The sequence below is a fragment of the Aethalodelphis obliquidens genome, unplaced genomic scaffold (assembly GCF_003676395.1).
Source record: "Aethalodelphis obliquidens isolate GAN/ISIS:26980383/991018 unplaced genomic scaffold, ASM367639v1 scaffold13, whole genome shotgun sequence".
Classification (NCBI taxonomy): Eukaryota; Metazoa; Chordata; class Mammalia; order Artiodactyla; family Delphinidae; genus Aethalodelphis; species Aethalodelphis obliquidens.
Window position 1 is genome coordinate 5,511,425 of NW_020837957.1, and position 25,536 is coordinate 5,536,960.

The window sequence follows — 25,536 nt, forward strand, 5'->3', positions numbered from 1 at the left end:
ATAATTGCTTTGAAAATGAACAGGAAAATTTTTAAATAACTATTTAAAAGGATCTACTGAATGAATTTTCTAAGCTCAAAACTCTGACTCTACTACGAGACAGATGTTTATGATTCCTTCTCAACAATGTACTTCTCCCCTAAAAATCAAGTTATAAGAAGCCATTTAAAAAAAAAACACATTTAAGTTGTTCAATAAATACTTATCCAATAAGGGATATTTTATGGGGAAAAAACCCCACCAGACTAAAAGCCTCTCCTCTTCCCCTTAACTGAAAAAAAAAAACAAAAACAAAGAACACTTGAAAACAAGAACATGTATAGATATGGATTCCCTCACTCAAAAAATTATGTTCAAATAGGAGTCTTTAAAAAACTCTCTTAAGGAGAAGTTTCTCAGATTTCAAATCCCACCTGTTTCTCCCCTTACCTTCCATCCACTCCCCATTCCCTATACCCAATACTTGTTGAGGAAAGACTTTTGAGGCAGCCAAAGGCCAAGGTTTGCTTTTCACCACCTACCTCCAAGACAGCAGCAGAATGAGCAAGCACCCTCTTCAAAGATGCCTGGAGTTCTTCTGGATGTCAGTCCAGGAAAGGTGATGGATACAAACCAGCTCTGCATTGCAGGGACCCATGAACCAGCCCCACCCCCAACTGGCTAATTTCAAGAGGGCAGGGGCATCAGTGTGAAAAATTCTTATTAGAAATCTTCTCCAGATGTGACTGGCAATGGGTAATGGATAATGCAATGGGTGATTTTTGTTGCTGTTCAGTGAAAAAGAAATTATTACAGCTGATTGCATGCAGGAAAAGCTTTATTAAGTCACGGAACTGTTACAATTTTTTTAAACTGCAGTGTAGAATACTCAAACATTTTTAAATGACTTAGGAAACAATTGGTACATATTTAGTAAGCAAGTTCCACTATCACAATTTTCTCTGCTCCCACCCTCAACGCTCAACTATAGAACATTCATTTATTTATGATGTTTAGTATCTGTCTCACAGTCATCTGTCAGAGATTTTGTTGCAAAAACATCTCTTAACAATTAAATACACAATGGGAAGATATGATCAGACATTTACAGGACTCGAAATGTTTAAGAATAATACACAATAATAGGATTACAAGAAGGGCAGTGACATCTTTCAATTCATTTTGCTATTTCCATTCTCTTTTTCAAACATTAATCTCTAAAGTCCGTCCAAGTCCCATCCTTTAAAATGCATCCTGTTTCTTTTCCTCTCCTCCTCCAATGTCCATATTTTAACAATTCGAGTTCTCTTGCCTGGGGAAAAGAAAAGTTACTAACTCACAGGGGACATTTATTGACATCTAATTGTTACAACCCAAACCACAGCACAAAAGTCAGTCGTGTACAGGTGACACAGCACAATGGGGTTGGTCCATGTTTTCAGCACACTGAAGGAGAAGAGGGTCGGGCTCCTTAAGGCTCAGGGTTCACATGATGATGCACTTGCCCAGCAGCTTCTCGGCGGTCTTGGGGATCTGGGATTTCTTCTGGGGAGGCTGGGCGCCGGCGGCGGCGGCGGGCTTCTTCTCGAAGTTTATCAGCATCTGGAACAGCTCCTGCACATTGATATTCATCTTGGCGGAGGTCTCCAAGAAGGCGCAATTCCACTCCGACGCGTAGGCAGCACCTTCCTTCTCGCTCACCTCCCGGGGGCTCTCATCGCACTTGTTGCCCACCAGGATGATGGGGCACTTTTGCGGGTTGTTGCCTTTGAGTTGACGGATCAGCTCAAAGAGGGGCTTCAGCTCCTCCAGGGTTTGCTTCTTGGTGACGGAGTAGACCAGGATGAAGGCGTGACCCCTGGCAATGGCGAGGCGCTGCAGGCCCCGGTAGCGGCGGCCGCCGGTGGTGTCGGTGATGTGCAGTGCGCCCGCCTTGTGGCTGCAGCCCAGCGCCTGGCGGTAGGTATCTTCGATGGTCGGCAGGTACGCCTCACGGAAGTTGCCGCGCACCCACCTCTGCACCAGCGCGCTCTTGCCCACGCCGGCCGAGCCGAGCACCACCACGCGGAAATCTCTGCTCCTCCTCTGGGGCAGGCAGGTACGGATGACGATCACGGTAGGCAGAGGCCGCAGCCGCTTCATCAGCCGTTCCTTGAGGCCAAAGCAGGAGTTGCCCATGGTTGGGTTTTGGCGGGGAGATGCGTGCACACCTTCTCTGGCACTTGGCCAGCAGTGAGGGACGCCTAGGCAGGAAGAGAGAAAGAGAGGAAGAGTGAGCGATGGGAGTCTAACCCGGAATGGTGTTTTGTCGCAGCGCCTGCCTGGCCCGCCGCTCCCTGGGGACTGGGGGCGGGGGTACGGGGGGAGGTGGGAGGGGTGTCTGCCTCATCTTGCTCCCTAACCCCACCCTCCTCCCTCTTCCCTCCTCCCTTCTCTGCGGCGAGCCAGCCACCAACCCCACGCACCTACGGAAGGCAATGCGGGCGGGGAGGAGGGCAGTCTCGCCCCGCACCTCTTCCAATGATACCTTACTGTTACTTTCGCGGTGGCTATGCACCCATTTTTATTTTTCACGCCACACTACTCCACTCTACAGAAGGCCGCAATAACGGACAACTTGCCAACCCTTAAAACACGCACGTCTGAGCTATGTTACCAAACATTTTCTCCCCAAATAAGCCCTCGTTGTCTTCTCTCCTTCGGTATGAAAAATTGTGCGCGTCTCTGACATGGATCGATTACTGCGGGCAAGGTTAGGTTGCTGCAGACATCGCGATCCAGGGTGTGGTCACGGGGGCAGCGAGGGGCGCCAAGGGAGCCCACAGAGTCCAGGATTCGTGAAGCTAACAGAGACCCCTTACCTGAAGCAACTGTCCCCAGGTACCCGCTTCCCTGACAACGCACCCACCGGTTTCCACCCCCACGATAACCCAGGCTGGTTCGCCCGCTATGCCGCGCATTCATGTGCCCGAAAAAAAAAGGCGGAAGATAGCTTTTACCTCTTTCCGAGGCGGGAACCTCGCGGCAAATTCACTCCTTGCCGGGGTGGGCTTTGGCCGCGGTCGCAGCGGCGGCAAGTAATTGCGTAACCAAGCTCCGAGCTGCAGCTGGCAACCAGTGCGCTCGGAAGCTCGGGGCGAAATGCTCCAACGGGGGGACTGAGGCTGGTTAGCCAGAGCCAGGGGGCGCAGACTGGGAGACTCCACTTGCATGGCTCACGGAGGGGGGATTGGGCTATGAGGGGCTGACCGAGCCCAGACGCACCCCCCACGCAGTCCCCCCGGCGTCCCCCACACGGGTACCCACAGCCCGGACGGGGGCGGGGGTGGGAGGCGGTCCTGAGTTCACAGGTGCCCGCCCATTGAGGGGGCTCTGCTTACAGCGCTGGCGATGCAGGCATTTCTCACCTACTGCATTCCTCACCACTTCTGTTCTTTTGCCCCCTGCGGGGTTAGCCTTTCCCAAGCCTCGCCACCTTCTTTTCACTGTGGAAGGGCCAGTTCGAATTATTCCCACTACTGGTGCCAGACACTTCACCGCATCTCATCCACTTCACTTAGTAAACATTTGTCCGGCGCAAAACCCAGTTTCTGTCTTTGTAGGGGAAGACCAACAGAAGTCTCTTCTGTTACAAGAGACTTCGGAACCTGCCCCCGGTAGGATTTCCTGTTGTATAGACATGTGCTGTGTTTAAGGGTTGAGGGGTATCCTCTACACCCAGCGACATTAAGCAGCTATCACATCCATCATCACTCTGTGTACAATACGTCTCATTTAGTCATCATCACAAAATCCTCACAAGAGACTCGAGACTGGAATGTGGGCAGCCTTCTAGGAGCAGAGAGCGACCCCTGGCTGACAGCCAATAAGAAAACACGGACCGCAGCGCTAGCAACCAGATTTTCCCAACAACCTAAATGAACTTGAAAGCGGATTCTTCTCTGCAAACTGCGCATAAGATCAGACCGCCAACACTTTGATTTTAGCCTTAATTAAGCAGAGAATCCAGTGGAGCCCATCCAGACTTCCGACTTACAGAATTGTGGGTTCTGTGGTTGGGAGTCGTTTTAAGCCACAAAATTTGTGGTAGTTTGTTACACAGCAAACGAAAAGAAAACGAATGCAGCAGGTAAAATTACTTGTTCAAGGCTACAGGGCTCATAAATGACAAACCTAGGCCCAAACCTAGTTCTGCTCACTCCAAGTCTTGTTCTTTTTCTGGTATTATCATTCTGTGTCATTAAGCTGATACACTATATATATATATGTGTGTGTATATATTTATTTTTTTTATTTTTTATTTTTTGCGGTACGCGGGCCTCTCACTGTTGTGGCCTCTCCCGTTGCGGAGCACAGGCTCTGGACGCGCAGGCCCAGAGGCCATGGCTCACGGGCCCAGCCGCTCCGCAGCATGTGGGATCTTCCCGGACAGGGACACGAACCCGTGTCCCCATCGGCAGGCGGACTCTCAACCACTGCGCCACCAGGGAAGCCCTGATACACTATATTTTACTCACTAGTGAAAACATGTTTATAGCTTTTCTTTCTTACCCAAAAGCTCATGCGTGTTAGGTAGAGATCAAGAGCACACGTTTTAGAGGCAGAAAACTAGGTTTAGAATGTTTGTGGGTTTTTTCCCTTTTCCTTCTTTTGAGTACATCTTAATATGCCTTTGAGCTGCGGGGTCCTGGAGAAATTACTTTTCTGTAGAAGGGGAACTGATACCTGTGAGAAAGAATTGTGGGGAGGATTTAAGGAGCTACTGCCTGAAGACTAATTAGAAGGCATATAGAATGCAATAGGTAACGTAAATGACAGCTTTGACCTTCACATAGTAATACAGAAGTCTGTATACACATAATCCTGTAGTCTTTGAGTATTTTAAGAGTGGCTTTTTGGAAGTGGCAATGATCTTTTTATTTAATCCAAAGAAGAGCAGATTTCAGTCTGGAAAACACAGCAGGTTTGGGGGTAAATAAGTTGATAGAAGAACTTGGGTCAGGGGGGAAGTAGGGTGAGAATTCTAAGCATTAATGAAATCTTTTCACATTCCTCCTAAACCACAAGAATCACTCTGTCTGTTGAAATTAGGGCAACTACAAAGTATTTAGAAATGAGAAAGACTAGAAAAGAGGCTCTGGAAACTGAAACTGACAGGCATCGGTTTATCCCAGAGCAGGCTACTTGGTGCTTGACAAGTTGTCCTCTATATTGGGGTGTAGTTCTAATTATCAGTGAAGTTTTCTTAGTTTACCTGTCTCTCCACCCACTGATTCTAGTTTCATCTTCTGGAGTCTGGAACTGCATTGATCAATCTGCTCCCTTGGATAACTTTATATCCTTTCAGCCATTTGAAGACAGTCATGTCCCATCACTAAGTCATTCATAACATTGAAAGTAGCCTGAGGATCATCTAGCCAAGCCCTTCATTTTGGTGATGAGGAAACTGAACCTCAGAGGCTACGTCATGCCCCGACTCCTGACCAAGCTTACTCTTCTCTCCCTCAGCCTCGTCTTCTGTTTGAAAATAACTGTTCCTTGAGGGGTATGGGTATCTTTTTCTCCACCGCTTTTTAGATTTTTCCAATTTTTATAATGCACATTTGTTTTTTACAGTAAAAAGAAAACAACTAAAAACTAAAAAATACATGTTTTAAACATTAAAAAAAAAGGAAAGAGGCTCATGAAAACACTGATATGGAAGATAAATGAAGATGCCTCTGGAGGCAAGACATTTAAAACAAAGAAATGCCCAAAAAGAAGATGAGAAGCAGAAGGTGGAGGAGGAGGAAGAAGAAGAAGGAAAAAGCTAGGAGGGGGCTTCCCTGGTGGCGCAGTGGTTGAGAGTCCGCCTGCTGATGCAGGGGACGCGGGTTTGTGCCCCGGTCCGGGAGGGTCCCACGTGCCGCGGAGCGGCTGGGCCCGTGAGCCATGGCCGCTGGGCCTGTGCGTCCGGAGCCTGTGCTCCGTGACGGGAGGGGCCCCAACAGTGAGAGGCCCGCGTATGGCAAAAAAAAAAAAAAAAAAAAAAAAAAAAATTAATTAAAAAAAAAGGAAAGGGCCAGACCAGAGTTCTGGAGCAAATATTGGCTAGTTAGGATCCAGAGTTTGGAGATATATCAGGGAGAAAAGACAATTAATTGAAACTAACACTGAGATGAAACAGATGTTGGAATTATCTGACAAAGACTTTAAAGCAGCCATCATAAGAATACTTCAACAGGCACTTACAAATTTTCTTGAAACAAATAAAAAATAAAAACATTCAGCAAAGACCTAAATAGACGTTTCTCCAAAGAAGACATACAGATGGCCAAGAGGCACATGAAAATATGCTCAACATCGCTAATTAATTAGAGAAATGCAAATCAAAACTACAATGAGATATCACCTCACACCAGTCAGGTTGGCCATCATCAAAAAGTCTACAAACAGTAAATGCTGGAGAGGGTGTGGAGAAAAGGGAACCCTCCTACACTGTTGGTGGGAATGTAAATTGGTACAGCCACTATGGAGAACAGTATGGAGGTTCCTTAAGAAATTAAAAATAGAGCTAGCGTATGATCCAGCAATCCCACTATGGGGCTTATATCTGGAGAAAAACATAGTTTGAAAGGATACATGCACTCCAGTGTTCATTGCAGCGCTGTTTACAGTAGCCAAGACATGGAAGTAACCTAAATGTCCATCAAAAGATGAATGGATAAGGAAAATATGCTACATATATACAATGGACTATTATTCAGCCATTAAAAAGAAAGAAAGAATGCCATTTGCAGCACTGTGGATGGACCTGGAGATTATCATACTAAGTGAAGTAAGTCAGACAGAGAAAGACAAATATCATATGATATTGCTTATATGTGGAATCTTAAAAAAAATGATACTAAATGAACTTATTTACAAAACAGAAACAGACTCACAGACTTAGAGAATGAACTTATGGTTACTGAGGGGAAGGGTGGGGTGAGGAGGGATAGACTGAGAGTTTGGGATTGACATGTACACACTGCTATATTTAAAATAGACAACCAGGGACTTCCCTGGTGGCACAGTGGTTAAGAATCCGCCTGCCAATGCAGGGGACATGGGTTTGATCCCTTGTCCAGGAAGATCCCACTTCCATGGAACAACTAAGCCCGTGCGCCACAACTACTGAGCCTGCACTCTAGAGCCCATGAGCCACAACTACTGAGCCTGCATGCCACAACTACTGAAGCCCGTGCACCTAGTGCCTGCACTCCACAACAAGAGAAGCCACTGCAATGAGAAGCCCACATACCGCAACAAAGAGTAGCCCCTGCTCTCTGCAACTAGAGAAACCCCGCGTGCAGCAATGGAGACCTGACACAGCCTAAAATAAATAAATATTTTTAAAAATAAATAATAAAATAGACAACCAATAAGGACCTACTGTATAGCATAGGGAACTCTGCTCAATACTCTGTAATAACTTAAATGGGAAAAGAATTTGAAAAAGGATACATGTATATGTATAATTGAGTCACTTTGCTGTAAACCTGAAACTATCACAACATTGTTAATCAACTATACTCCAATATAAAATAAAATTTAAAAAAAAGTTCAGCAAAGAAATAAAATGTATAAAAAGGATCTAAACGGAAATTATGGAACTGAAAAATACAGTAATAGAAATTTTTTAAACTTTCTGAATGGTCTTGATAGTATAATGGAGATGACATTGGATGAATCAGTGAACTTGAGGGAGGATAAAAAATAAAATTTACTCAATATAAACAATAGAGAGAAAATAGACTGGGGAAAAAAATGAACAGAGTCTCAAGGACCTGTGGTACAGTAACCAAAATCCCAATATTTGTATCATCAGAGTCCCATAAGGAGAGGAAAAAAAGTCTAAATGAGCATGGGAAGAAATTACAGCTGAAAATCTCCCAAATTTGGTGAAAGACACAAACTTACAGTTCCAAGAAGCTGAGCAAACCCCACCAGGATAATTCCAAGGAAATCCATGCCAAGACACATAATTGAATTCTGAAAACTGAACACAAAGAAAAATTCTTGAAAGCAGCTAGAAATAAATAATATATTACCTGTCAGAGGAACATTATTTCAGATGATGGCAGACATCTCATCTGAAACCACAGATGCCAAAGGAAATGGCATGACATTTTTCAAGTGCTGAAAGAAAAGAACTGTCAACTGCAAACTCTATATCCAAAAATGGTCCTTCATGAAAAAAGACATGTTCAGATGAGAAAAACTAAGAAAATCTGTTGCTAACAAACCTACCCTTAAAGAGTGGCTAAAGGAAGTTTTATAAACAGAAAGGAAAAGATAATTTGGAACTTCATAAAGGAAAGTAGAATATCAAGATAGGTAAAAGAAAAAGTAGGGGTAAATATGATAGACAATCCTTCTTCTCATAAGTTTTTACAATCATGATGATCAAAACAAAAATTATAACACCTGATACTCATGGCAATGATATTAAAAATTGGGGAAGGCAAAGGGACCTGAATAGAAGTAAGGTTTTCATACTTCACTCAAATGGTAATAGATTATGATGTCATATATGCATATTGTAATACCCAAAGCAATAATTTTCTATACAAAGAGATATACTCAAACACACTAAAAATAAATCAAAATAGAGTCCTATAAAACATTCCAGTAACCCACAGGAAGATGATAAAAGAGAAACAGAGGAAAACCAGGAAACAAATAACAAAATTGCATACTTAAGTTCATATATATCAAGAATCACCTTAAATGTAAATGGTGTAAATACACCAATTAAAAAGGCAGATTGGGGCTTCCCTGGTGGTGCAGTGGTTGAGAGTCCGCCTGCCCATGCAGGGGACACGGGTTCGTGCCCCGGTTCGGGAAGATCCCACATGCCGCAGAGTGGCTGGCCCCCGTGAGCCATGGCCGCTGAGCCTGTGTGTCCGGAGCCTGTGCTCCACAATGGGAGAGGCCACAACAGTAAGAGGCCCGCGTACTGCAAAAAAAAAAACAACAACAAAAAAGGCAGATTGGCAGGGTGGATAAAACAAACAAAAGAAACACAAGCCAACTATATGGTGTTTGAAGTAAGAAGAAATTCTTCTTCACATTCTTCACATTCAATGACATAGGTAGGTTGAAAATAGGATGATTTTACATAGTAAAACAGAATACATGGAAACCAGAATTTAAAAAACACAGTATTATTTACACTCTATAGAAAATTTAATACTGTGTGTATAATTTACAAAACACATAAATAGTCTGAATGCTGAAAATTATAAAATGCTAATAATAGAAATCAAAGAAGACCTAAATAGATGTGTTCATGGATTAGGAGACAATGTGTTCATGGATTAGGAGACAACTTAGTAAAGATGTCAGTTCTCTCCAAACTGATCTACAGGTTTGATGAAATTCTTGTCAAAATCCCAGCAAGGATATTGTAGGCATAAACAAGTTCATCCTAAAATTTATATGAAAAGGCATAGTATCTAGAATAGCTAAAACACTCTTGAAAATAGAGGAATAAAGTGAAAAGAATCACTCTTCTTGATATTAAGGCTTACAATATAGCTACAATAATCATGGAAGTGTCATATTGGTGAAGGGATAGACATATAGATCAATGGAACAGAACAGAGAACCCAGGAGTAGGCCTACACAAATGCAACCAACTGATTTTCAATAAAGGTACAAAAGCAATTCAATGCAGGAAGGATTGTTGTTGTCTTTTCAACAAATGGTGCTAGAGCAATTGGATATCCATAGACAAAAACAAATAAGCAAACAAAAAAGTCAACTTAAATCTCACATCTTATATAAAAATTATCTTAAAATGGAAATGGACTTAAGCATAAGATGTAAAAATACAAAATTGTTTTTTTGAAAAGAATATCTTCAGGATTTAAGTCTAAGGAAAGAGTTCTTAGACTTGATGCCATTAGCACAGTCCATAAAAGGAAAATTTGATAAATAAAAGGAAAATTAAAAACTTTTATTCTGTGGAAGACCTTGTAAAACTAATGGAAAGAGAAGGAGTACACTGGGAGCTATATTTGCAGGCCACATTTCTGGCAAATGACTAGGATGCCAGAAATATAGAGCTATCAAAACTCAATAATACAAAGTCCAATTAGAAAATGGGCAAAAGACATGAATAGACATTTCATTGAAGAAGATATACAAAGAACAAATAACCATATGAAAAGTTTTTTAACATCATAAGCCACTAGAGGAATGCAAATTAAAAGCACAATGAGACAGTGGAATATTATTCAGCCATTAAAAAGAATGAAATAATGTCATTTGCAGCAACATGGATGGACCTGGAGATTATCATACTAAGTGAAGTAAGTCAGACAGAGAAAGACAAATGTCATATGATATCGCTTATATGTGGAATCTTAAAAAAAATTGATACAGATGTATTTATTTATAAAACAGAAATAGACTCACAGACATAGAAAACAAACTTATGGTTTCCAAAGGGGGAAGGGGAGGGAGGGATAAATTGGGAATTTGGAATTAACAGGTACACACTACTACATATAAAGTAGATAAACAACAAGGACCTACTGTATAGCACAGGGAACTATATTGAATATCTTGTAATAACCTATAATAGAAAAGAGTCTGGAAAAGAATATGTATGATATATATATATCAGTTATATATATATATATTCATTTGTTATAAAATTAATGATGCAACTAAACATACAACCCAGCGTACATACCTACTACTACTAAACATACATACCCAGAACTCTTGGGTATTTATCCCAGAGAAATGAAAACTTACGTTCACACAAAATGCACACAACTTTATGTGTGAATTTTGTACACAAATATTTACAGCAGCTTAAATCATAGTAGTAAAATACTGAAAACAACCCAGCCATCCTTTGGCAGGTGAATGGTTAAACTATGGTACATCCATATCATGGAATACTGCTCCAAAAAAAAAAAAAGAGAGAGACAGAGAGCGAGAGAGAGAGAACTATTGATACAGGCTACAGTTTGAATGAATCTCAAGAGAGTTATGGTGAGTGAAAAAAAGCCAGTCACCAAAGGTTGTATACTCTATGATTCCATTTATGAAACATTCTTGAAATAAAATTATAGAAACGGTGCTAGTAATAGGGCTTAGAGATGAGGGAAGGGGTATGGAAGGAAGGTGGGTATGCTTGTAAAAGGGCAACAGGAGAGATTCTCATGGTGATGGAACTGTCCTGTATCTTGACTGTGGTTGTAGACATGCAAACCTATACATTTGATAAAATTCCATAGCATTAAATGCATACACAGATGAGTACAAGTAAAACAGGGGAAATCTGAGTAAGAGCAGTGGATTGTATCAGTTAACATCCTGGTTGTGATATTGACTACAGTCTTGCAAGATATTACCATCGAGGGAGACTAAGTTACTCAGGCTCTCTCTGTATTATTGCTTACAACTGCATGTCAGTCTTCAGTTATCCCCAAGTAAAATCATTAATTTTAAGAGGCATTTGCAAAAAAGCCAAAAACAACACATCTCTTGTGGCTCCCTGTTGCCTACAGAATTAAAGTTCAAACTATTTATCTTCAAATTTCCAGCTCCCTGCAAACAGATCCCAGATTCCCTTTCAAATCTTACCTTCCACAAGTCTACACACACTGGCTTAATAACTGGATATTCTTGGGAGTTCCTGTGTCTGCTTCTCCACTCAGTTCATCCTCCAACCCCATCCCCTCATCCACATGCCCCAATCCTACCCTCCTTCTAGGTTCACCTCCAAATGGCACATCCAGCTGGAGGGAACCCCTCCCTCTGAATTCCCACGCACCTTTTACCTTGTATTATAGCTTTGTATATACTTGTTTTATACTCTCCACAAAGCTATGAGCTTTTCTCAGATGAAACTGAGATTCATTTATCTCTGATTCCCTCACAGATGTTAGTAAGCACCGGCATGTAGCTCTCAGAGGTGACCAGGATGGTGTGGGGTAATGTAGATTCCATTAAGAGGGGTAGAAGTCACTGTAGGAGTTCCCAGCTCTTGAGCCAGCTGGCTTCTCTCCAGCTGTGGTTCCACCACCTGTTTATAATTTGGCCTTTAATTCTATCCTTAATATCCTCAACTGATAATAGGGAAATACATGGCAAGTGCTGACATGTTAAAAGCACCTTCCTCAATACCTGGCAACAAGTAGACACTCAAAATGCAGCTGGAGTTTGGAGACCTGGTCTCCAGTTCCTGTTGGCTCACATTCCGCTTGTTTGGACTTAAACAAATAACTTGTTTTCCTTTTATATTCAGTTTCTTCATCTGGAAAAAGGGGTCAAAAGTACCCCTGTTTGAAGTAAGATTAATTGACTTATGTGTGTAAAATTCAAGCAGGGTATTGCTTGTGGAATGTGAATAAGCTAACATCCATTTGAGTCTTTGCTATGAGCCTAATATATTACATGTGTTTATTCATTTGGAACTTATATTATGAGTCCATGAAGTGGAACTAATACTGTCTCCATTTTACAAATGAGGAGACTAGGCACAGAGAGATTAACTGCATGGCAGAGGCTAGGAATTCTGGCTACCTCTCGGACTTGTGTATTTCACACCATGCTGCCTCTCTAGCAGAGACAGGTGGTGATGTTTAGGACCCTCACAATCATAATTTGGGGAATCTGTTTTCTTTCCATTTCTTTCTGGGTTCTTCCCCTCTTTTAAGCTCTGTAGACAACTAATGGCAGTTGTGTTCCCTATCTTTCACCAAAAAATAGTATCTTCTTTACAGTTTTCATTTCCAAGATCAGTGTTGCTTCAGACTCTCTTCCTTTAACCCTGCAACGACCTTCTCCCATTCCTATGACTTCTATTCCCAGCCTGACTGCTTTCTCCTAGCACCCTGATGCTATAAACAGCTCCTTGTTCATAGAGACACTAGCTCCTACCTCATAAAGAAAGGAGGACACCAGATAAAACTCCAGCAGCCCCTAGCCCACACATATCCTGCAGCATTTTCTCTTTTCTCCATCCAAGGCTGATGCCTTCATCTGAGCCCTGGAGTGCTTTTCAACCTGTGGTTCTAGGATCACCTGAATTGGCATCAACTGGGATGCTTGTTAAAAATACTCAACCCAACTTACATGATGCTACACGATTTTTTTTCAATTAAAAAAAAATACACAACCCACATCTACAGAATGAGACTCTATGGGTGACACCTGGGGGTCTGCATTTTAACAAGGCCCTCAGGTGATTCTGATACAGAAGAAAGCTTGAAACTACTTTAGCACCTTGCTTAATACATCATCCCATCTCTAACCTAACAGAATGAGTGAAGGGGGGTCAAAAGGTAAAAAGAAAGAAGAGATAACAACAAGAAAAAAGAAACACAAGAGGAAAAGCAAAACTGGAGGAGAAAATTTTGAGTATGATTTTGAATACGTTGAATTGGAGATGCCTGTGGGACACACAGGAGACTATTTCTAGTACTCAGTTGGAACTATTGAATAGAACTCCAGGGAAAGATGGATATAAATCCACTATATTTAAAATGGATTTCTTGTATATATATATATATATATATATATATATATATATATAGTTGGATCTTCTTTACTCTGTCTCTGTATTTAAATTAGTATATTTAGACAATTCATATTTAATATGATTATCAGTGGTTAGACAGATTTCATGATTATATTTCCTGGAGCAAGAACTGGAAACCATGGTTTGCAATGGATTTCTGTGCTTCTCCCAGATTCAAGAGAGAAAATTTTAATACCAAAGTGTTGACATTCTTGGGATATTTCAATGTTTTAGGCAATTTTCTTAACTTCTCTATCCTCATCTGTAACATTGGGATAATAGTGGTATCCTACTCTATAGAGTTCTTGTGAGTAAATAATGAGTATTTCATGAGTAAATACATATAAAATGCTTGGGACAGTGTCTGGACATAGTAATCACTCAGTAAATGTTAGCTATTCCCACTTACGGGGACAATAGGGCTAAATATTAAAAAAAATAAAAGATGTACAGGTTGGAAAGGAAGAAATAAAACTGTCTTTGTTTGAGGGTTACATGATTGTCTATGTACAAAACCCCAAGGAACTGACAAAATAAAAAACCCACTTGAAATGGGTAAATGACTACAGCAAGGTCACACGATAAAAGGTAAATGTAAAAAATCAATTGCTTTCCTTCATACCAACAATGAACACTGGAACTTGAAACTACTAACACAGTACCATTTACATTAGCATCAAAAACCTTGAAATACTTAGGTATAAATCTATCTAAATATATATAAGATCTATATGCATAGAAATAAAAAACTCTAATGAAAAAAGTCAAAAAGATCTAAATAAATGAAGAGATATTCTGTGTTCATGGATTAGAAGACTCAATATTGTTAAGTTGTCAATTCTGCCCAACTTGATTTATAGATGCAATATGATCCAAATTAAAATCTGAGCAGCCATTTCGTGGATATCAAACAAACTAAAGATTATATGGAAAGGCAAAACAAACAAACAGAAAACAAAACTAAATAGCCAACACAATACTGAAGAAGAATAACAAAGTTGAAGGACTGCAATTACCCAACTTCAAGACTTACTGTAAAGCTATAGTGATCAACATGGCATGGTATCTGTGTATTCTGCTATTGTTGGATAAAGTATTTTATAAATGTCAATTAAGTCTAGTTGATTAATGGTGCTGTGTCAGTTCAACTGTGTTATTACTCAGTTTTTGCCTGCTGGATCTATTAATTACTGAAGGGGTATTCAAGTCTCCAAATCCGTAATAATGGATTTGTCTATTTCTCCTTGCTGTTCTATTAGTTTTTGCCTTGCATGTTTTGATGTTCTGTTGTTAGGTACACACACATTAAGGATTGCTATGTTTTCTTGAAGAATTGACTCCTTTATCATTATGTAATGACCTTCTTTATCCCTGATGATTTCCCTTGTTCTGCAGTCTAATTTGTCTGAAATTAATATAGCTGTTTCAGCTTTCTCTTGATTAGTGTTACTATAGAATATCTTTCTCCATCCCTTTACTTTTAACCTATCTGTGTCTTTATATTTAAAAAGGATTTCTTGTAAACATATATATATATATATAGAGAGAGAGAGAGAGAGAGAGAGAGAAAGTTGGATCTTCTTTATCTACTCTAACAGTCTCTGTATTTTAATTGGTATATTTAGACAATTCATATTTAATGTGATTATCAGTATATTTGGTTTAATATCTACCATGTTTGTAGCTGTTTTATATTCATTGTACTTGTTCTTTATTTTTTCCCTCTTTTTCTTCCTTCTCTGGTTTTAACTGAGCATTTTATATAATTCCATTTTCTCTCCACTTAGCATATCAATTTATAATATACATTTATAACAAATTTAAGTCCACTTTCAAATAACACTTCAGATGAAAGGCAGGTGACTATAATATTCCCAATTAATCCCTCTCATCCCTTATAAATTTATGTCACTCATTTCACTCATCCATATGCTATAATCACCTAATGCATTGTTACTATTATCACTTTGAAGTTATCTCTTAGATCAATTAATTAAAAAACTTATTTTACTTTTATTTATTCCATGTCTAATGCTCTTCTAGTCTTTATTTAAATCTGAAATCTGAGGAAAAGCTTTAGAGAACATGCTGTCTGGAGAGAACCTTGAAGGGAGAAGAGGCTATTGGGGAAAAGACGGACGGAAGCATGATGCCAAAAGGGCACAGAGCCAAGAAAGTATCTATGGATGAAATAGTAGTTGAATTGGAATCCCTCCTAGAAATAATCTGTGGTTTAATTACCTCATTTCCTAGGTGAGTAATCTGCCCAAGTTTACACAGCTAGAAAGTTGCAACACCTCCCTTGCCCCTGCTCCCAATTCTCTCTGTGCCACTAAGTTCTATTAAAGTAGCAGGAAAGAGCTGCCTACAAAGAGAGGACTAATTATTAAAGAATGAAAATAATTATCCCCATTAAAAACAAGAAGCACATTTTATGCCCCTTTTAAGTTAAAAAGTTTAGTTTTGCAGCATATTCCCCTTTGATTTTTTCCATGTGCACAGTGTTTCCACTGTAAAATACTCATTGCCTAAACAAAAGCATTCTTTGTACAAGTCCATAAAGAGAAATAAGTTTTCACCCCATTGTGTTATTTCATCAGGACTCTGCTATTTTTTTTTTGTAGAACACAATGGTATATACTCCTTCTTTCACTGTTTTCAAACAAAATCATGTTTCTGCCAGTTGAATTCGGCAAGACTGAATTTTTAAAAGGATTTTAAAATAGTATAACTGTTTTAGATTCACAGAATTACCACAAAGATAGTAAAGAGAGTTCCCATATACCCCACAGCCAGTTTCCCCTATTATTATTATTATTTATTTTTTTATTTTTTTTGCGGTATGCGGGCCTCTCACTGTTGTGGTCTCTCCCTTTGCGGAGCACAGGCTCTGGACGCGCAGGCTCAGCGGCCATGGCTCACGGGCCCAGCCGCTCCACGGCATGTGGGATCCTCCTGGACCGGGGCACGAACCCATGTTCCCCACATCGGCAGGCGGACTCCCAACCACTGTGCCACCAGGGAAGCCCTCCCCTATTATTAACATCTTACATTTGTATGGTACATTTGTCACAATAAATGAACTGATATTGATACATGATTATTAACTCAAGTTCATTTTTTATTAAGATAGCCTCATTTTCTTTCCTAATGTCCTTTCTGTGTCTCAGGATCCCAGCCAGTTTACCACATTATATTTAGTTATCTCCTTAGTTTCCTCTTGGTTGTGAGTTTCTCAGACTTCCCCTGTTTTTGATGACCTTGATAGTTTTGAGGATTATTGGTCAGATATTTTGAAGTCTCTCAAGTGGGGCTTGTCTGATGTTTTTCTCATAATTAGACTGGGGTAATGTTTTGGGAGGAGGACCACAGAGGTACAGTATCATTCCCATCATACCACATCAAGGGATACACCATCAACATGACTCATCACTGTTGACGTTATCCTTGATCACCTGGTTGAGGTGGTGACTGTCAGGTTTATTCACTGTAAAGTTATTCTTCTTTTTCTCCCTTTCCATCCTATACTTATAAGCCTGCTTTTAAATGTTAAGACTAATTAATGAAATTCCAGAGGCTGGTCTTAAAAATGAAGTCTTTACAATTAGCAAAAGGATTCTCAGAAAAGAGCGAGAAGAGGTTTCCCTTCCCCTGTACCAACTGTGGGAGAGCTGTTTCCTTCTGACTCATGAAGATTGCATGAAGAATCTGATTTGATAAAGCTTTAAATTGACAAGACTCACAAGAATGTTACTTTTGTTTTCCTGTACAATATGGAGATGTGAATATGTGTAACTTTCCAATTGGTTCTGCTCTTTGCTAATGTACATTTGTCCTTGGCCACATAAGGTGAGAATACTGTAACATATCATAGAAATAATGTAGGAATCAAATGCAGAGATTAACAAAGGACTATGAGAATATTGGAAAAAAGAACAATTTCAACCAGGCAACTTGAGGACAGTTTCATGAAGGGTAGGACATGTGAGTATGGTTTTAAGAGATAGAGGAGGCTGAAGGAGCATCACATGCACTAACACGAAAAAGGAAAGGACAAGACATAGGAAATGGAGAGCTAATATCTGAGCACACAGGATGGGCAGAACTTTTATACTAGGCTAAAGAGTTTGCACCTTATTCTATGAGCATAGGTGTGGGGGACACTGAGATTTTGGGGTAAGGAGAGTAATATGATCATGTCTGAGTTTTGGAAAAGTAACTGGCAACTGTTTAAAGGAAACTGGAAGGATAAAACCTTAGAGAAAAACAGCAGTTATAAGGGCTTCCCTGGTGGTGCAGTGGTTAAGAATCTGCCTGCCAATGCAGGGGACACAGGTTCAAGCCCTGGTCCGGGAAGATCCCGCATGCCACGGAGCAACTAAGCCCGTGACCCACAACTACTAAGCCCACATGTCACAACTACTGAAGCCTGAGCGCCTAGAGCCCGTGCTCCACAAGAGAAGCCACCACAATGAGAAGCCCACATACTGCAACAAAGAGTAACCCCTGTTCGCTGCAACTAGAGAAAGCCCATGCACTGCAACAAAGACCCAATGCAGACAAAAATAAATGAACTAATTAAATTTTCTTAAAAAAAAGGAGAGGAGCTTCAAGATGGCGGAAGAGTAAGAAGCGGAGATCACCTTCCTCCCCACAAATACATCAGAAATACATCTACATGTGGAACAACTCCTAGAGAACACCTACTGAACTCTGGCAGAAGACCTCAGACTTCCCAAAAGGCAAGAAACTCCCCATGTACCTGGGTAGGGCAAAAGAAAAAAAAAAACAGAGACAAAAGAATAGGGACAGGACCTGAACCAGTGGGAGGGAGCTGTGAAGCAGGAAAGGTTTCCACACACAAGGAAGCCCCTTCCTTCGCAGGCGGAGACGGCGGGAAGCTTTGGAGCCACAGAGGAGAGCGCAGCAACAGGGGTACGGAGGGCAAAGTGGAGAGATTCCTGCACAGAGGATCGGTGCCGACTGGCACTCACCAGCCCGAGAGGCTTGTCTGCTCACCCGCCGGGGCGGGCGGGGTCTGGGAGCTGAGGCTTGGGCTTCAGTTGGAGCGCAGGGAGAGGACTGGGGTCAGCTGGTTGAACACAGCCTGAAGGGGGCTAGTGCGCCACGGCTAGCCGGGAGGGAGTCGGGGGAAAAGTCTGGAGCTGCCGAAGAGGCAAGAGACTTTTTCTTCCCTCTTTGTTTCCTGGTGTGCAAGGAGAGGGGATTAAGAGCGCTGCTTAAAGGAGCTCCAGAGACTAAAAGCACAGACCCCAGAGACGGGCAGGAGACGCTAAGGCTGCTGCTGCCGCCACCAAAAAGTCTGTGTGCGAGCACAGGTCACTATCCACACCCCTCTTCTGGGGAGCCTGTGCAGCCCGCCACTGCCAGTGTCCCGTCATCCAGGGACAACTTCCCCGGGAGAGCGCAGGGCGCGCCTCAGGCTGGTGCAACGTCCCGCCGGCCTCTGCCACGGCAGGCTCACCTCACATCCGTACCCCTTCCTCCCCCCAGCCTGAGTGAGCCAGAGCCCCCGAATCAGCGGCTCCTTTAACCCCATCCTGTCTGAGCGAAGAACAGACGCCCTCAGGCGACTTACACACAAAGGTGGGGCCAAATCCAAAGCTGAATCCCAGGAGCTGTGCTAACAAAGAAGAGGAAGGGAAATTTCTCCTAGCAGCCTCGGGAGCAGCGGATTAAAGCTCCACCATCAACTTGATGTACCCTGCATCTGTGGAATACCTGAATACAAAATGACCAAATTGAGGAGGTGGACTTTGGGGGCAAAGATATATATATATTTTTTCCCTTTTTCTCTTTTTGTGAGTGTGTATGTGTATGCTTCTGTGTGTGATTTTGTCTGTATAGCTTTTCTTTTATCACTTGTCCTAGGGTTCTGTCTGTCTGTTTTTTGGGGGTTTTTTTGTATTACTTTAAAAATTGTTTTTCTTAATAATTATTTTTTATTTTAATAACTTTATTTTATTTTATTTTACCTTCTTCTTTCTTTCTTTCTTTTTCTTCTCCCTTTTATTCTAAGCCATGTGGATGAAAGGCTCTTGGTGCTCCAGCCAGGCATCAGGCCTGTGCTTCTGAGGTGTGAAAGCCAAGTTCAGGACACTGGTCCACAGGAGACCTCCCAGCTCCACGTAATATCAAACGGTGAAAATCTCCCAGAGATCTCCATCTCAACACCAACACCCAGCTTCACTCAATGACCAGCAAGCTACAGTGCTGGACACCCTATGCCAAACAACTAGTAAGACAGGAACACAACCCCATCCATTAGCAGAGAGGCTGCCTAAAATCATAAGGCCACAGACAACCCAAAACACACCACCAGACATGGACCTACCCACGAGAAAGAAAAGGTCCAGCCTCATCCACCAAAACACAGGCACTAGTCCCCTCCACCAGGAAACCTACACAACTCACTGAACCAACCTTAGCCACTGGGGACAGACACCAAAAACAAAGGAAACTACGACCCTGCAGGCTGTGAAAAGGAGACCCCAAACACAGTAAGTTAAGCAAAATGAGAAGACAGAGAAACACACAGCAGATGAAGGAGGAAGGCAAAAGCCCACCAGACCTAAAGAATGAAGAGGAAATAGGCAGTCTACCTGAAAAAGAATTCAGAATAATGATAATAAAGATGAGCCCAAATCTTGGAAATAGAATACAGAAAATACAAGAAACATTTCACAAGTACCTAGAAGAACTAAAGAGCAAACAAACAGTGAAGAACAACACAATAAATGAAATTTAAAATTCTCTACAAGGGATCAATAGCAGAATAACTGAGGCAGAAGAACAGATAAGTAACCTGGAAGATAAAATAGTGGAAATAACTACTGCAGAGCAGAAAAAAGAAAGAAAAGAATTGAGGACAGTCTCAGAGACTTCTGGGACAACATTAAACACACCAACATTCAAATTATAGGGGTCCCAGAAGAAGAAGAGAAAAAGAAAGGGACTGAGAAAATATTTGAAGAGATTATAGTTGAAAACTACCCTAATATGGGAAAGGAAATAGTTAATCAAGTCCAGGAAGCACAGAGAGTCCCATACAGGATAAATCCAAGGAGAAACATGGTAAGACACACATTAATCAAACTATCAAAAATTAAATACAAAGAAAAAATATTAAAAGCAGCAAGGGAAAAATAACAAATAACACACAAGGGAATCCCCATTAGGTTAACAGCTGATCTTTCAGCAGAAACTCTGAAAGCCAGAAGGGACTGGCAGGACATATTTAAAGTAATAAAGGAGCAAAACCTGCAACCAAAATTACTCTACCCAGCAAGGATCTCATTCAGATTTGATGGAGAAATTAAAACCTTCACAGACAAGCAAAAGCTAAGAGAATTCAGCACCACCAAACCAGCTTTACAACAAATGCTAAAGGAACTTCTCTAGGCAGGAAACACAAGAGAAGGAAAAGACCTACAATAACAAACCCAAAACAATTAAGAAAATGGTAATAGGCACATACATATTGATAATTACCGTAAATGTAAATGGATTAAATGCTCCCACCAAAAGACACAGACTGGCTGAATGGATAAAAAAACAAGACCTGTATATATGCTGTCTACAAGAGACCCACCCAACGAAAAATGAACAAGACAAGGTTGCCCACTCTCACTATTATTCAACATAGTTTTGGAAGTTTTAGCCACAGCAATCAGAGAAGAAAAAGAAATAAAAGGAATCCAAATCAGAAAAGAAGAAGTAAAGCTGTCACTGTTTGCAGATGACATGATACTATACATAGAGGATCTTAAAGATACTACCAGAAAACTACTAGAGCTAATCAATGAATTTGGTAAAGTAGCAGGATACAAAATTAATGCACAGAAATCTCTTGCATTCCTATACACTAATGATGAAAAATCTTAAATTAAGAAAACACTCCCATTTACCATTGCAACAAAAAGAATAAAATATCTAGGAATAAACCTACTTAAGGAGAAAAAAGACCATTATACAGAAAATTATAAGACACTGTTGAAAGAAATTAAAGATGATACAAATAGATGGAGAGATATACCATGTTCTTGGATTGGAAGAATCAACATTGTGAAAATGACTCTACTACCCAAAGCAATCTACAGATTCAATGCAATCCCTATCAAACTATCACTGGCATTTTTCACAGAACTAGAACAAAAAATTTCACATTTTGTATGGAAACACAAAAGACCCCAAATAGCCAAAGCAATCTTGAGAAAGAAAAACAGAGCTGGAGGAATCAGGATCCCTGACTTCAGACTATACTACAAAGCTACAGTAATCAAGACAGTATGGTACTGGCACAAAAACAGAAAGATAGATCAATGGAACAGGATAGAAAGTCCAGAGGTAAACCCACCCACATATGGTCACCTTTTCTTTGATAAAGGAGGCAATAATATACAGTGGAGAAAGGACAGCCTCTTCAATAAGTGGTGCTGGAAAAACTGGACATGTACATGTAAAATAATGAAATTAGAACACTCCCTAACACCATACACAAAAATAAACTCAAAATGGATTAAAGACCTAAATGTAAGGCCAGAAACTATCAAACTCTTAGAGGAAAACATAGGCAGAACACTCTATGACATAAATCACAGCAAGATCCTTTTTGCCCCACCTCCTAGAAAAATGGAAATAAAAACAAAAATAAACAAATGGGACCTAATGAAACTTAAAAGCTTTTGCACAGTAAAGGAAACCATAAACAAGATGAAAAGACAACCCTCAGAATGGGAGAAAATATTTGCAAATGAAGCAACTGACAAAGGATTAATCTCCAAAATTTACAAGCAGCTCGTGCAGCTCAATATCAAACAAACAAACAACCCAACGAAAAATGGGCAGAAGACCTAAATAGTCATTTATCCAAAAGAAGATATACAGATTGCCAACAAACACATGAAAGAATGGTCAACATCATTAATCATTAGAGAAATGCAAATCAAAACTACCATGAGATATCATCTCACACCGGTCAGAATGGCCATCAAGAAAAAATTTACAAACAGGGCTTCCCTGGTGGTGCAGTGGTTGGGAATCCGCCTGCCAATGCAGGGGACGCGGGTTCGTGTCCCGGTCTGGGAAGATTCCACATGCCACGGAGCGGCTGGGCCCATGGGCCACGGCTGCTGAACCTGCGTGTCTGGAGCCTGTGCTCTGCAGCAGGAGAGGCCACAATGGTGAGAGGCCGGCGCAAAAAAAAAAAAAAATTACAAGCAATGAATGCTGGAGAGGGTGTGGAGAAAAGGGAACCCTCTTGCGCTGTTGGTGGAATGTAAACTGATACAGCCATCATGGAGAACAGTATGGAGGTTCCTTAAAAATCTAAAAAAGGAACTACCATACGACCCACCAATCCCACTACTGGGCATATACCCGAGAAAACCATAATTCAAAAAGTGTCATGTATCAAAATGTTCATTGCAGCTCTATTTACAATAGACAGGACATGGAAGCAACCTAAGTGCCCATCAACAGATGAATGGATAAAGAAGATGTCGTACATATATACAGTGGAATATTACTCAGCCATAAAAAGAAACAAAATTGAGTTATTTGTAGTGAGGTGGATGGACCTAGAGGCTGTCGTACAGAGTGAAGTAAGTCAGAAAGAGAAAAACAAATACTGTATGCTAAAACATATATATGGAATCTAAAAAAAAAAAGGTCATGAAGAACCTAGGGGCAAGATGGGAATAAAGATACAGACCTACTAGAGAATGGACTTGAGGACACGGTGAGGGGGAAGGGTAAGCTGGGACAAAGTGAGAGAGTGGCATGGACATATATACACTACCAAACATAAAGTAGATAGCTAGTGGGAAGCAGCCGCATAGCACAGGGAGATCAGCTCGGTGCTTTGTAACCACCTAGAGGGGTGGGATAGGGACTGTGGGAGGGAGGGAGATGTAAGAAGAAAGAGATATGAGGACATATGTATATATATAACTGATTTACTTGGTTATATAGCAGAAACTAACACACCATTGTAAAGCAATTATACTCCAATAAAGATGTTAAAAAAAAGAATAGGAGGAGAAAATTAAAAAAAAAAAAAGTGGAAAACTTTTAGAGGCAGAATAGACAGGATTTGGACCAATACCGTAGTTAACAGTAGCAGAGACTGGCAGGATGCTCACCAAAGCCATCTCTTCTTCCTAGGCCCACAGCTGGACTCCATTCCCGGCCTCCATTCTGTTAGCTGGCAGCATGCAACTGAGTTCCAGGTGGACAGAAAGGTTATGGATGAAAGTCAGGGATGACACTTCCAGGCCCATCTCACTCTCTCTTTCTCTTTTTCCTTCCCCATCATACTGGAATGGAGTGAACTCCCAAGTTCCCAACTCTGAAAGCCATGCATTGTAGATGGTATAACCACCGGGTAGACGGAGCTGTGTTTCCTGAATCACTGCTTTGAAAAGAATGATCCAATCTGCTAGACCTTGAGACAAGTGAGAAGTAAACTGCTTTCCTGTTGAGCCATGACATGCTTGGGCCTGTCTGCAATCACAGCATGGCTTAGACTACCCTAACCAAATTAGAAGTTGGTACTTTGAAGTGCATGCTCCCATAACAGAAGACTAAAGCATGTGACACTGACTGTGTGAGGAAACAGGTACTGGAGATGGGCAGGCTGGGGAGTCCTGTTTTGCTATGGCAAAATATTTGATAAAACTGTTGCCTGAGTCACCGTGCAAGGGATTGCGGTGTGCACTGGTGAACCTTCACAGGAAGCCTGCAGGCACCAGTGGCTCCTGAACCCTTGATTTAAGGGGCTAAGGGGCAGTCCTTGGGTTGGAGTGAAGCCTGAACTGCATACATACAGTACTTCATATCAAATGTTGAAAATGCCAATTGTCTTCATCCAAGAACGGGCTGCAGAAGGCGGCAGAATTATGAGGGCCTAAAGCCCACACTGCTGCCCACACGCCTGTGGACGTGGTCTTCTCGTCTTTCCCCCCTCACAGAGCTAACCTTGGAAATGCCTCACCTGGACCTTACCTTCAAGGGCAACTTGCCCACGAGTTGGCAGGTGGCAGATGGGTGCTGAAAGAGGAAAACAGTCCCGCTTCTAACACTCCATAGGTCTGGGGGACCCAGAAACACTTTTCAGCTAGGAGGTGTGCACTATTCTGTTTGGGGTCCTAGAAAAGTTAAGCAGGAGTGATGACTGGAGACATCAAGTAACCTATTCAGGGTCATTTAGCTGCTTCTCCATTTCAATGGTTTGCCAGCATGATGCAGCACATTAGAAGCAGAGTTTAGACTTTCCAAGAACTCATGAAATCTAAGAGGAGAGCAGAAACATATGTTATGGTGGCCGTACTGTGGACCATCTGATCCAACTCTCACTTACAGAGGCCCAAACAGAGAAGAAGAGGAAGAACCCACTCTCCCACAGGACCTACTGTGTGCCTGGAATCCTGCAGAAAGCTTCCCACATATTAACTCATTTCATCTTCACAACATCACTACAAGATAAGTACTATCATCTCCATTTTGCAGATTAAAAAAAACAGGCACAGAGTGGACAAGTGACTTCAGAGAGGGCGAGTAACTTACCTAAAGTCGTACATCTAATAAGTGACGGAGCCAGGATTCAAATCCATGCAGTCTGGCTCTAGAGTCTATGCTTGCAGCCGCTGTACTACGCCAACTCTGAAACTAGTGAGGATCTACCGGATCTGTATTTCCAGGCAGCTCGCTGAAGCCTTCGTACTCACATGTGCTGTCTTCTTGCTGCTTGTTGGACAGGGCTCCAGATTTGACGTGGACCAAACATGGTCAGGCCCAGACTCATCTCTCCCAGCTTCTCTCCATAATGCTGCCTCAGCCTCCTACATCTTGCACCCCTGCCCTCTCCACATCTGTGAACAGCTCTGTAGCAGAGTGGGGAGCATATCCTGATGAGTCAGTTCTGGGTTTGAGTTTTGGCTCTGCGGTTTATTGTTTCCAGAATAACCTTGGGC

The 25,536-nt window shown here is 41.5% G+C and overlaps 1 protein-coding gene across 2 annotated transcripts; it reads right to left on the bottom strand.

Annotated features, from left to right (window-relative positions):
* Positions 1-799: 799 nt before the first annotated feature.
* Positions 800-23,964, bottom strand: DIRAS3 (DIRAS family GTPase 3). Of its 2 annotated transcripts, none has more exons than XM_027114033.1 (2): positions 23,670-23,964; positions 800-2,222 (listed from the first exon to the last, which is right to left on the bottom strand). In XM_027114033.1, the coding sequence occupies exons 1-2, from the start codon at positions 23,713-23,715 to the stop codon at positions 1,465-1,467; spliced, it is 804 nt and encodes a 267-aa protein (XP_026969834.1). In that variant the 5' UTR covers positions 23,716-23,964; the 3' UTR covers positions 800-1,464. The 2 variants fall into 2 exon arrangements, with proteins under 2 accessions (XP_026969834.1, XP_026969835.1); XM_027114034.1 differs by lacking the exon at positions 23,670-23,964 and adding an exon at positions 2,979-4,159.
* Positions 23,965-25,536: the final 1,572 nt, after the last annotated feature.

What these genes read in the sequence shown, in the direction of transcription:
- DIRAS3 (XM_027114033.1), bottom strand. Translation starts at nt 23,715, where the DNA reads ATGGCTTTGGTGAGCATCCTGCCAGTCTCTGCTACTGTTAACTACG. An exon ending in CTCTGCTACTGTTAACTACG is followed by an intron (nt 2,223 to 23,669) that starts GTATTGGTCCAA and finishes CTTCCTGCCTAG; the next exon opens with GCGTCCCTCACTGCTGGCCA.